The sequence below is a fragment of the Zingiber officinale genome, chromosome 3B (assembly GCF_018446385.1).
Source record: "Zingiber officinale cultivar Zhangliang chromosome 3B, Zo_v1.1, whole genome shotgun sequence".
Lineage (NCBI taxonomy): Eukaryota > Viridiplantae > Streptophyta > Magnoliopsida > Zingiberales > Zingiberaceae > Zingiber > Zingiber officinale.
In genome coordinates, this window is record NC_055991.1 from 94273711 (window position 1) to 94285555 (window position 11845).

The window sequence follows — 11845 nt, forward strand, 5'->3', positions numbered from 1 at the left end:
CTTTTAAATAAATTTTTTAAATTATAGTTTTAAGAAATTTATAGTAAAATCAATAAATATAGATTTTCCCTCTTTCATTTTCTTTAAAAAAAATGATCTCTTACAGTAACTTTTAATCAAAATTAATAAATATATTTAATTAAATACAAATCACTCATAGTATGAAACTACTATTTTAATGTTTTAAATTCCATCTTACTCATCTTAGATTTGTATATATATTCAAAAGATAATATTGATACTTATATCGTAAAATATTTAGAGGAATAATTAAAAGGATCACGATTAAAATCATATTTTAAAGGTAGCTCAAAAATATAAAAAAATATTGGGCATTGAAATCTTAAAAAAATTTATTATAATTATTTTAAAATTATAAAATTTTATCAATAATTATATTTTTATATATTTAAATTAAAAAATAAATGAATTTATATTTAATAAAAAATAATTATACTTATCACAGCCAGATTATATAAAGGAAGATAAATTACGAGATACAGGATGGATGAAGTTTGCTTTTCAGAGAACATGCGTTGAATTGATCCCAACTCTATTATAATAAATCTATCGTACTTTAACCAACTGGGCACCCTATAGAAACAATAAATGCACTTTATAGTAAGTTTGTTCAGAAGGTTAAATTATCAAGTTAATCACGAGTATGGCTGTAAATGAATCAAACATTCGTGAATAAGTTTGGTGTTCGGCTTGGTAAGAGTTTGTTTATGTTCGTTCAATATACATAAAATTAATTAAACAAACAAACTTGAATAATTCGTTAAGCTAAATAAAAAACTTGAACACATATGTGTTCAGCTCGTTAATGTTTGTGAACAACGTTCGTGAACAATGCTCGTGAACAATGTTAACAAACCATATTTATTAATAAAACTCTTTTCAATATGCTAAATAAATAATAAAATAAAATAAATAAATTTAAACTATCAAGCTCAATAACCAATCATTTATTGTCATTGTTGATGTTTGGATTATAGGAATGGAAATACAAATAAGAGAATGAATCCTTATAATTGGGTAATGACTCATTCCCATGTCTCCCCCCCCCCCCCCCCCCCCTTTAATGGGTTTAATAGCTAGCGCATGAGGTGTTGTCATCATGAGGTCTGGGATTCGAATCTCGGCAAAGCTGAGGTAAATGTCTTCCTTATGTGCTAGTCATTATTCCAAAGGCTAGTAGCCGCCAGTGATTTACCTCCTCCGTGTTAACCCTGGGACGGGTTGGCGGGGGATGTTGGGGGCAAGTGTATTCGCCTTTTGCCATCATTACTCTATTTTCAACAATCAAAATATTCCCTTATTCCAAAAATACCCTTGACCCAAAATTAAATTTTTTCCCTTAATATCAAATATCAAAATATATTTATTTAATTTTTCTTTCATATTACTTTCTCTCTCCTTGTTCTCTCTCATCATATTTTCTCTCTACTCATTTTATCACTCACTTTCTTTCTCCTTAATCTCTCTTATCACACTTTCTTTCCTCTTTATTTCTCATTATACTTTCTTTCTCCTTAATATCTTCCATCACACTCTCTTCCCTTTTTTTTCTCATCACACTTTCTCTCTCATCATACTTTCTTTCTCCTCAATCTCTTCCATCATATTCGCTTTTCTATTTTTTTTCTCATCACACTTTCTCTCTCTTCATCCTCTCTCATCATATTTTCTCTCTCATCTTCTGTCACTTTCTCCCATCACACTCTCTTTTCTCATTTTCTCTCATCGTACTTTCTCTCTTTACATTCTCTCCCATCACACTTTCTCTCTCATCACATTTTTCTCTCACATTCAACTTTTTCTCACATCTATTTTTTCTTTTATTTTCCTTCAAGGGTAAAAAAGAAAATTTTAATTTATTCCGATAGAAAATATTTAACTAACCAAACATTGCTTTTAAGAATGATATCAATGCTCATGCTCATTCCCATTCCACAATACTATGATTTCCATTCCGATTTCTATTCCTAGGAAAGAACCAAACACCCCCTAAAAGTTTCAAACAATCAAACAAACTTGAATTGAGAGCTTGATAAAATCTAAACGAACCAAGCTCAAGCCAAGCTTGAATTGAGATCTTGATAACATCTAAACGAACCAAGCTCAAGTCAACCTTCAAATAAGCTCAAGCTAATAAAAAATAAACCAAGTCAATTTTGAACACTCATTTCAAAAGTTTAGTTTATTTTAAGCTCGGCTTGACTCGACTTGGTTATCTTATCAAACAAGCTTGATCATCCCAAATTTCAGCTCGACTCGGCTTGTTTACCGTCCTAATCACGAGTACAAAAAGCTGGCATTGCCCATTAATACCATGTGATGGGCCGGACCATAAGCATACATAGATAGATTTGGGCTCGGCCCATTAACATCTGTAGAATTAATAAGAGACTGCAATAGCGGCGATGCAAAAAACAACAACAAAAAAAACCCCTCGCCCGTCGTCTGGCTTAATGGCGGAGGCGGCTCCCGATACAGGGTCCGGAGCGGCCGCCGGCGCGCCCATCCCGGACGCCGGGACGGGCGTCGAGACGACGATACGCGGCAGTGGCATGCCCTTCAGGGAATGCGTCGACCGGATCAACAAAAGCCTCGACCGTGCGAAGAAAGAACCCTAACTCCTTTCTTTTTCCTCCACCGAAATTCCTGTCGACTGATTTCTCGTGATGCTTTCGGTTTGATCAGATCCCAAAGTGAGGTTCTTGAGGGAGCACATGCTGAAGGCTGGTTGCCCCGTCTGGGTGCAGCTCCTCATGCCATTGAATTGCAATAGCGAAGGTTTGTCCTACGCTGGCGGCTACGCTCGTGGCAAAGGGGTTTGTCTCCTCCTACTGAAAATGTAGCTCCCTTTTAATTTTTTACTGTGCCGGTTTTTGGCCTTTGTTGGAGATATACCTTTGTTGATTGCAAATCATCAAGCCCTTTTAACATTTAATTCCTGCACACAAAATAAATGGCCATTTGATAGGAAGAAATGCTGGATGATTATCCCCTTAGGAGATTGTTTACATAGTCTTGGTTAGCGATAAAATAAAATTTATTTAAATATCGATGATGATATAGTAGGATCCAATGACATAGAAAGATTGTTTAGAGTTTAGGGATAAAACTTGATTGCTGTTTTTGTTATTGTATTAGGCAATTGTTTATAGGACTACCAACCTAGGATGATGCTTGTGGAGCTTGTTAGGCATTTGCATGGTGAAGTTTGTTAATATGAATGTGCATGTTTGTCATCACTCTAATCTACCATTGTTACTGTTGGAAAGTTGATTGGAAGGCATCTGGGCAAAATTTATGTCACATTACTGGTCGACAACATTTATCAACTTTCTGATGGTTGATCATGAATGGCATTTGACAGTATGCTTTGTTGCTGAATTAATGTTCTTCACTTATTATGCACAACTAATGGTGAACAAATATGGTATTATTGTAAATGCAGTTGCTTGAAAATTCTGGCTTCTATAATTGTACACATTATTAACTTATTTTTTCTTTTTTCGTCAATTTAGATAAGTGTTTGTTGCAATCACATGACTTTCCAAGATGAAATAAATCAAGTACTTATTCATGAATTGATCCACGCTTATGATGATTGCCGTGCAAAAAACATCACCTGGTCAAATTGTGCTCATCATGCTTGCTCCGAGGTTAAGTAAATCGTTAATCTCATAAAAGTTTATAGTATTAGTTAGTAGTTTCCATCCAGTTTAGTGTTTTGCCACCGATTTAACTGATAAGTGAGTTTCTTATTCATTCAGATTCGTGCAAATCATTTGAGTGGTGATTGCCACTACAAACGTGAATTGCTACGTGGATACACTAAACTACGGGGGCACGAACAAGTGAGTTTCGTTACTCAAATTATTAGAAGATCTGTGTGCCTTAGTTGATGATTTCAGGGGGCCCTATGTCTCAACCAATGCTGAATTGCACATGATGGATATGTATGCCTTAATCCTCAATCTCATGAGGTTGAGGGCTTCGGTTGGTGATCTCGTAAGAGAGAAGTAAAATATGAAGTAGAAACTCATAGAGAAATGATACCCTATACATCCTTAACCTACACACTCTTAGACGACCCTCACATGTCCAGATGTCCGTAAGCATTCTCGAGTGGCTCGATTCAGTTTTTGAGAATCAGGACGTCCGTGCATGTATCCGAACGTGCATCCGGATGCCCAGGCAGGCATTGGCTAAGTGTGATGAAAATAGTAAATTAGAAACATAATTTTATTTGCATCATTCATATTTGTTAAGAAGAATTTAACTCCTAAAATGTTGAGAAATTATCTTCATGGAAAATTTGCCTTATATTCAGTGAATCCTCCTTTCTAATGGGAATCAAGAAGTCAACCTGCTAAAAATCAGGAAAAAAATTATAATGTCTCCATATAATAAAGTTAATTCTGACATGCTCAAGATTTCACTGATCTTTAAGTTGATTGGGAAGAAAAAAATCATTAGAAATCAATTTTTCTCTCGTGGACTGTGGTAATGGAGTGGATACGAGTTTCTTAGAGAAGTATTTAAGGAAGTGGGAAATAGCTTATTTATTTTCAATGTCCAGTTGCTAGATGATCAGAACTGATTTAGCTTAGCTCATTGTTATGTTGGAGACTGATGCTATAACCTCGTCGAGTGTTTGTAGTTTCTCAATTGACGACTATTATTATTAGTTTTTTCTAAATTTGTTTTTTGTGCCATTTACTTTGGTGTGCTAAAAGGAATGCGTTAAGAGGCGGGCGTTAAAGTCACTTCAACTTAATCCAAATTGCTCAGGAGCAGCTGCTAAGGATGCCATCGAGGCTGTTTGGGATATATGCTACAATGATACATACCCTTTTGAGAGAGCTCCATAGATTCATTTTAAACCTCAAACCTCCTGAAATAACCGTTGCTGACTGCTTATTCATTCCGGAGTCAGTTCCTTCAAGTGTCTATCATTCAGGGTGGTCTCTCGAGGAAGAAATATTTTTGATACAGTCGAAACTACTAATTTATCATTAGTTTGTTACTTAACGACCATCTTTTTTGCCAACAACGTGCACGTATCATGGCATTTTGAGTTGGGTAATAATATTAAGAAACCATTTTGCTTTTACAATATTGGGATGCCAATTACAAATTGTTATTCAACCCTATTGTAATCTTAGCAGCGGCATAGTAGGTGAAACCCTTAGCAGCTATGGGTAAAATTTTCTTCGGACAAATCGATACTAGTATGGTGGATTGTATGTGTGTTTTTCCTTTTTTTTTTTCTTCTTAACATAAACTGAAAAGATCTCTTCGTATTTTCAATACACTTCTAAGCATTATGTAACTCTTGTTTTGGTTCAAACATGTACTTTGAGTTGTGTTGCTAGTGCAAGGAAAGGATGTGTTGAGGAATGATTATTAAGAAGCTCCACAGAGTATGGTGCTATGCGACCAGTGACACGGAAGTGACTAGCCATAGAGCGGCTGTAGTTCGTCTCTTCAAATAAAAGTGTTTGCGGTGCAAAGGGACTCACGTTAAGGGTCCTCAAGTCGCTACTAATGTTCTTCATGTTTACTCTCATTTGGTTGTTCGGAACAAATCTTGCTATCAAAGGTCATTCTTCTAGGCACCCGGTGAGACGAATATTCTAACGATCAACTTATGAGTGTGCAAAATATGCGCTTAGAATTTACTCAATAGAGACATTATGAAAGAATTTGTAATGAAGTTAGCAAAGGTGGCTATTTTAAAGGAGAAAGTCTCTGGATTGTCAACCACATTGATGTCAATAAATCAATTAACATGATCATTATTGGATTAGAACCCTAGGCAACATGATAGATTTTATAGTAAAAATTAAAATTATCATGATCTCAGACTCAGTTGCTCCATTCCATGGAGAACATGATAGAAGATTAATCAACATGAATAAATTAAAAAAACAATTTATTTTCATATGAACTTGAGATGTTTAAAGACCATGCTAAACAATTTATGGACACAGAAAAACAAGCAAAATTAAGTACAAATTGAAAAAACATGAGACCAAAACAAAAAAGAATAAAGCAAATAATAACCTCCGAGTCCATATGAATCCCATAGCAAGGCATGTTTGAGAGCAACCCAGTGAACCATTTGACACCTCTATCATTCCCTTTGGATATATCTAGAGGCAAGAATAAAGGGAGATTATGACAAATGAAGCAGCAAATTCATGTAAACATAAGCAAAAAATTATGCAGGCAAATCTTTATAATGTTTTATGCCAGCATATAAATAATGATACTGACAAAGAAAGCAATAACATTAAGCAAGATGATAATACAAAGGATATGGAACATCACTTATGGTAATTAAGCAAGTAATTAGCATAAAATAAATTATGCAAGACTGTAAAACAATCAATAGTTTTCGACAAGCAACTAAGAATAAAGAAGGTCAAAGGATTCTTCCTCCATGGAACTAAGATAAACTATTAGAATTTTCATCTTGCCAAGACAAGCACCCCAAGATATGGTAATTATTATTATTAGAAAATATATAGATTTAGTGCCACTAGAACACTTGGGATTTAAGATAAACCTGCCAAAATGTAGTTCTCCATTTTACTAGAGCAGTTAAAAGTTCAAATCTTTAGTATGCAAGCATGAAAGGACAATTAATTATCTGATCCTCTAGAAAACTTATTAAATTCTAAATTGTAGCAATTAGACTTAGCATGAAAATATCGGGTCAATCTGATATACCACTAAAAGGAGTGGTTATGATTTTCAACCAGAAATATATAGGTGATCCTGACCTTTCAGTTGGATCTTCAATTCATAAAAACGAATTTGGGATATTGATCCATTACAACCCAACCACCCTATCAATTCACCATTTAACTTGATAATGTTGTGCAAATTAATAAGAATCAAAATGAACATTTGAAACTGAAGGAGAAATGCTAAAGATCAAGAGAGCCCGCAGGGCACAACGACTTTTTTTCCTGCAAAACCTGAAAGATTGAATTCATTGTGTAGCTTCTTTTTAACTTTTAATTTCCCAACAGTTAAATGTGCAAATGCAACCGGAGTTAAAAGAAGAACCTGCAAACATATTTCAATATTCAAGCCACCGGGTTGCTATGAATAAAGACGATAAAAATTGACGTTCTGTAGTTGAGATGCTCTTTAAAACCCAAAAATTAAGATATGAATGAAAATAAAATGAGTAAAATGTGTGGCCGCTCTGCCACAAGCAGTCATAGACTGTATTAAAAAATTTCTGCAAACATGTAGATTGGTTTCAAAACATGGGATAAATACTGGTATGCAACTTACTAATTTAGAAGATGGAGAACCAGACATGCAAAATGTATTGAGTGGCTCATCTCGTGTTTAGCTGCCTTTCTTAATTTTCTTTTTCCTCGAAGCAAAGCTGCTTGGCCCAACAGCTATTGACATTCGTTTGGTCCTGCAAAGGAATGTGTTCCACAGGCAAGGAAAAAAAATACCATAACCAAATTTTAAGGATCAGAAGAGACAAATACCGTATGGATAGCTCAGTAGCATCTGGATCATCATTTTTGAATGGCCCATCTGATAAATAGCACAAGCATACGACAGCGAAATTAAAAGATCATCCTCATTGACAGCTTCCAATATTAGCAAAACATGCTACAGTTCGTTTTATTCATTTTCCTATGTTTCTCCACTTGCATCATAAAGACAACTTGCAGAATAGATATAGAAAACAAAATGAATCATTTGTCAATGCAACAAAAAGTAATTTAATTGATTGAAATATTATTGGTGATATAATCATAACTATAGTATAATCCACAACCTAATAGACAAATAAGACTCAAATAATTCTCTCTAAATATTACGGAAAATCATGACTTGGTGATAATGAAAGTCAAGGAAAAATAAAATCAAAGTTCAAAATTTACGTGAGGTGACATAAAAAGCATACTAGTACCTTTCATGCATTTTGAAATGTAGGCCTCTCATTGCTGATTAGTATTGGCAGTTATATCTTGTGTTTTTATATATTATTTTTTTATATGGATGAAGTTGTTGCAACGATAAAGTTGTTGCCATGTGATCAAAAAATCACGGGTTCAAATTCTGGAAACAATCTCTTGCAAAAAAGCAGGATAAGACTGTGTACAATGGATCCTTCCCCGGGACCCCGCATGGCGAGAGTTTCGTGCACCGAGCTGCCATTTTTTTTTATATATATATGGATGCATAAATTAGATGCGTTGGTTAATATAATTTATTGAGTATGCTAGTCATTTTATCAATATAAATAATTTTAAAATATTACTTTTATTGCCTTCCATATTCCACATATATAATATACAATGGGTCAGCCAAATCCTATATACATGTTTTTCAAAACAAATCAATTGGAATACAACACGTTACACTAAACCAAATACATCAAATTATCAAACTTCATGGATCAAACAAAGACAAGATCGAGAAATAATCACAAATCAAATTGCTTCATATAGTGCAACAATCACTGATTCCAAATATTTGATCAATTTGGTCAAGTCGACATAAGAGAAAATTAAAACATAATCTCAAGGATCAACATAAACTGAATACAACAACTAGTTTTCTAGATTAATTGATTCAAGATAATCTTTTAAACTAATCAAGTACGATTAAGTCCAAACCACAACAAAAAATCATCTTAGTCAATCTATAGATAGAGGTCTTGAATATTATTTTTAGGAATTTCTTGCTCACTACTGAGAGAATACCCATTGATAACTCATGTTTTTCACATCCATTGGACTTTTTTTTAGTATTTTTGTGTGTACTACCTGGGCTTTCATGAGCACTTATATTCATGACTAAGATATCTAGTTTCAAGTTATATATATAATTTTTCTTATGTAACTGATATGTTGAGTTTGTAGAATAGAAAGATTATTGTTCTATTTGATGGGTTTTGTAAGAAATATCAATGCAGTCTGACTTCATTGTAAAGTTGTGCTGTAGCAGAAAAGATAAACTAGTACGATCTATCTTCATGCACATCCATTGGGCTTTTTTTAATATTTTCGTGTGTACTAGCTGGGCTCTCATGAGCACTTATATTCATGACTAAGATATCTTTGGATAAAATTGTTCATTTATTAAGTTTCAAGTTATATATATATATATATTCTTATGTAACTGATACGTTGAGTTTGTAGAATAGAAAGATTATTGTTCTATTTGATGGGTTTTGTAAGAAATATCAATGCAGTCTGACTTCATTGTTAAGTTGTGCTGGAGCAGAAAAGATAAACTACTACGATCTATCTTCATGCAACATAAATGATTCCACAAAAAGGCCGATGGCATTAGCATAAACAATAAGCAATCTTGTCTCTTTTTTTTTTGGTCAGAACTGCTAAATGTTTTGGGGAAAAAGGGAAAGAAACGTACAAACCATGGCACTAAGGACCAACATACAATACTAAAATGCCAATACAAGTATTAAATATGTGAGGCAATGGAAAACCAAAAACAAGTTAAGATAGTATAAGATACATGAGTGGTGATCTTTAGAAATAAGAAGGAAAAAACTTGAAGCTAATAGCTTGACAAGCCAAGCTCTTCAAGATTCATATAATTAGAATTAGTAGGCTTTTCTTGTTTTAAACATGACAAAGATAAGTGAAAAAAGTTTTTTTTTCAAGTATCAAAAATATCATTCAAAGATAACCATAATCATTACATCAACATAGCTTGTGTAGAAAAATAACATCTTCATATTACCTAGTTCACTAACACCATCTCCTTCATCATTTGAATTTGCAAGCAAATCCCAGCAATCTTTTCCATCGTCAAAACCCAAATGACTTCCAATATGAGGGGCCGACAAATTAGGCTCCTCTATAACCATACTCTCTGCCTTTGTGTGTTTGTTAAGTGATTTATTATTCTTCTCATCTGTCTGTCGCCCTTGTTTGCAAGAAATGTTCATATTTTGTTGTTTTTTCTGTTGTTTTGCATCTTTCTCCCCTTCTGCAGAAGCATGCTTCTCCATTTCTTTTTGTTCTACAACAAGGACAACACAAATCACATCATATTGACCATTGACGGAGCATGATACATTGAGTATTAAATGCTGGGAAAAAACATTGAAGGCCATTTGTTGAATGCTTCTAGGCGGAAATGAAGAAATTAATTCAACATACATGATGACTCAAAAATCGATTAAAAAAAGGGATCATAGGTTCACGATGAAACTATGGGAATAGAAGGTTTTCAGTGCTCAAAGTAACTATATAATTTAGTTTTACAGAAACAAGCAATCTATAATGCATTGTGGAGTAGTAATATCCTTTCACATCTGCATGGATTATTCATTAAGCAACCCTGAATAAGAATATGAATCGCCTTGAAGTCAGCAATAGAAATGAGAATCGACTGAATCCACAGATTAAATTTGCTGGTTGTTTGAACAGCTTTTGGAAGTTTGAAATTTATTTGTGAATAGAATGAATTCTGACCAAAAAAGACCACAGTCTTGGTCACTAATCCATGAAACATACAGGTTGCTTCCAACTCACACTATACATGCCTTACTCCTCAGGCATTGGACTTTCATTTGTTTCATTATGATACTTTCATTTTTGCAGATTATTTCCAAAATATTGTATTTTCCAGAATAATTTCCACACTGCAGTGTACATCTCACCAAAAAGTTCATAATTGAAAAGAACTCCAAACAATGATAATGGAGATATTACGCACATAACCAATTGCTGAATTCTTTTAGGAATGGGGAATACATCTGATTTGCATCGTTAAAATTCCAAAAACTAGTTCCTGCTCCAGAAACAGGGAATACAGTATCCAAACAGAGCAAAGTTTCTCCCAAGAGCATGTAAAAAATTACCTAACTTGTGGAGGAATTTCTTTCCAGTGACGTGTTTCCAGATGTGTTCCTCGGTCTTGTTCACTGTATCTCCGGTCAGCTTGCACACCAACAGTGACCTGCAGCAAAGCGCCGATAAAACACTTCCAAATAGAAAATAACATGCCACCCTAATTCAGTTACTACCTCGAAGTCGGGTGGAGTTGAAAAGCGCCGAGAGGCGGCCTCTTCTTGGCCACCGCTGCGTCAATGAGTCCGAGCCGGCAAGCCTTGGTGCGGCTATAGGCGTCCTTTTCGTTGGCGCGAAGCTCGTGCCCAGTCTCCAGGCAACGGAGCCTCCCTCCTCCAAAGTCGAAGAAGGTCGGTTGGCCAAGGAAGAAGGCGCCCTCCTTATCCACCTCCATCCTATCCGCCTTGCAGCCGCCGCCCTTCGCCTTCGACGAAGCGTTCTTCAAGTCAGGGCCTGAGTCTAAGGACTGTGATCCTCCTCCTCCGGACTCCGCCGCCATTCCCCCGTTCTCCGCCTTGGCGATGGACTCGTTATGGCTGTCGCAGAAGCATCTCTCGATTGGGCTGCTTTAGGGTTTTCTGTACGGTCCATATAACAATGTTTGGCTGGAGACGGCCCCGCCCGGTAAGGAAAGCCCAGTTAGAGAGGGATGGCTAGCTAGACCCATGGCCTAGTCACCAACTTTGACCGATTCATCATCAAAACACATGTTACAAGAGGTGACTCGCTCACCCCATAGATCAGATCCTTGTCCCTAATTCTTGGTCCTTTTCTAGTTCTTTTTATAATTTGTATATCATATCATGATCGATTGATTGGAATCTGGCTAACATTGGCTACAATCTCCTTTGAATTCACCTTCCTATCTAGTTTATAATTTGAGTTGACCCAAGTGGTTGGAGGCCACCAACGATGGACGGGTCGCCTCCTGATCAGCACCATACGGTCTGCCCAATAGTTGG

General features: G+C 35.3%; 2 protein-coding genes across 4 annotated transcripts; one reads left to right on the top strand and one right to left on the bottom strand.

Moving 5' to 3' along the window:
- The first annotated feature begins 2418 nt into the window (after positions 1-2418).
- LOC121967119 (mitochondrial inner membrane protease ATP23-like) lies at positions 2419-5762 on the top strand. Of its 2 annotated transcripts, none has more exons than XM_042517154.1 (5): positions 2419-2619; positions 2707-2837; positions 3537-3674; positions 3786-3869; positions 5391-5762. In XM_042517154.1, exons 1-5 carry the CDS (start codon positions 2427-2429, stop codon positions 5409-5411), a joined length of 567 nt encoding a protein of 188 aa, XP_042373088.1. In that variant the 5' UTR covers positions 2419-2426; the 3' UTR covers positions 5412-5762. The 2 variants fall into 2 exon arrangements, with proteins under 2 accessions (XP_042373088.1, XP_042373087.1); XM_042517153.1 differs by lacking the exon at positions 5391-5762 and adding an exon at positions 4752-5128 and having other exon boundaries at positions 2421-2619.
- Positions 5763-5933: 171 nt separating this feature from the next.
- On the bottom strand, positions 5934-11452 carry LOC121967117. 2 transcript variants are annotated; one of them, XM_042517152.1, is made up of 6 exons: positions 11060-11452; positions 10895-10992; positions 9769-10050; positions 7536-7584; positions 7327-7459; positions 5934-6170 (listed from the first exon to the last, which is right to left on the bottom strand). In XM_042517152.1, the coding sequence occupies exons 1-5, from the start codon at positions 11380-11382 to the stop codon at positions 7384-7386; spliced, it is 828 nt and encodes a 275-aa protein (XP_042373086.1). In that variant the 5' UTR covers positions 11383-11452; the 3' UTR covers positions 5934-6170; positions 7327-7383. The 2 variants fall into 2 exon arrangements, with proteins under 2 accessions (XP_042373086.1, XP_042373085.1); XM_042517151.1 differs by having other exon boundaries at positions 7327-7584.
- Between the last annotated feature and the right edge of the window lie 393 nt (positions 11453-11845).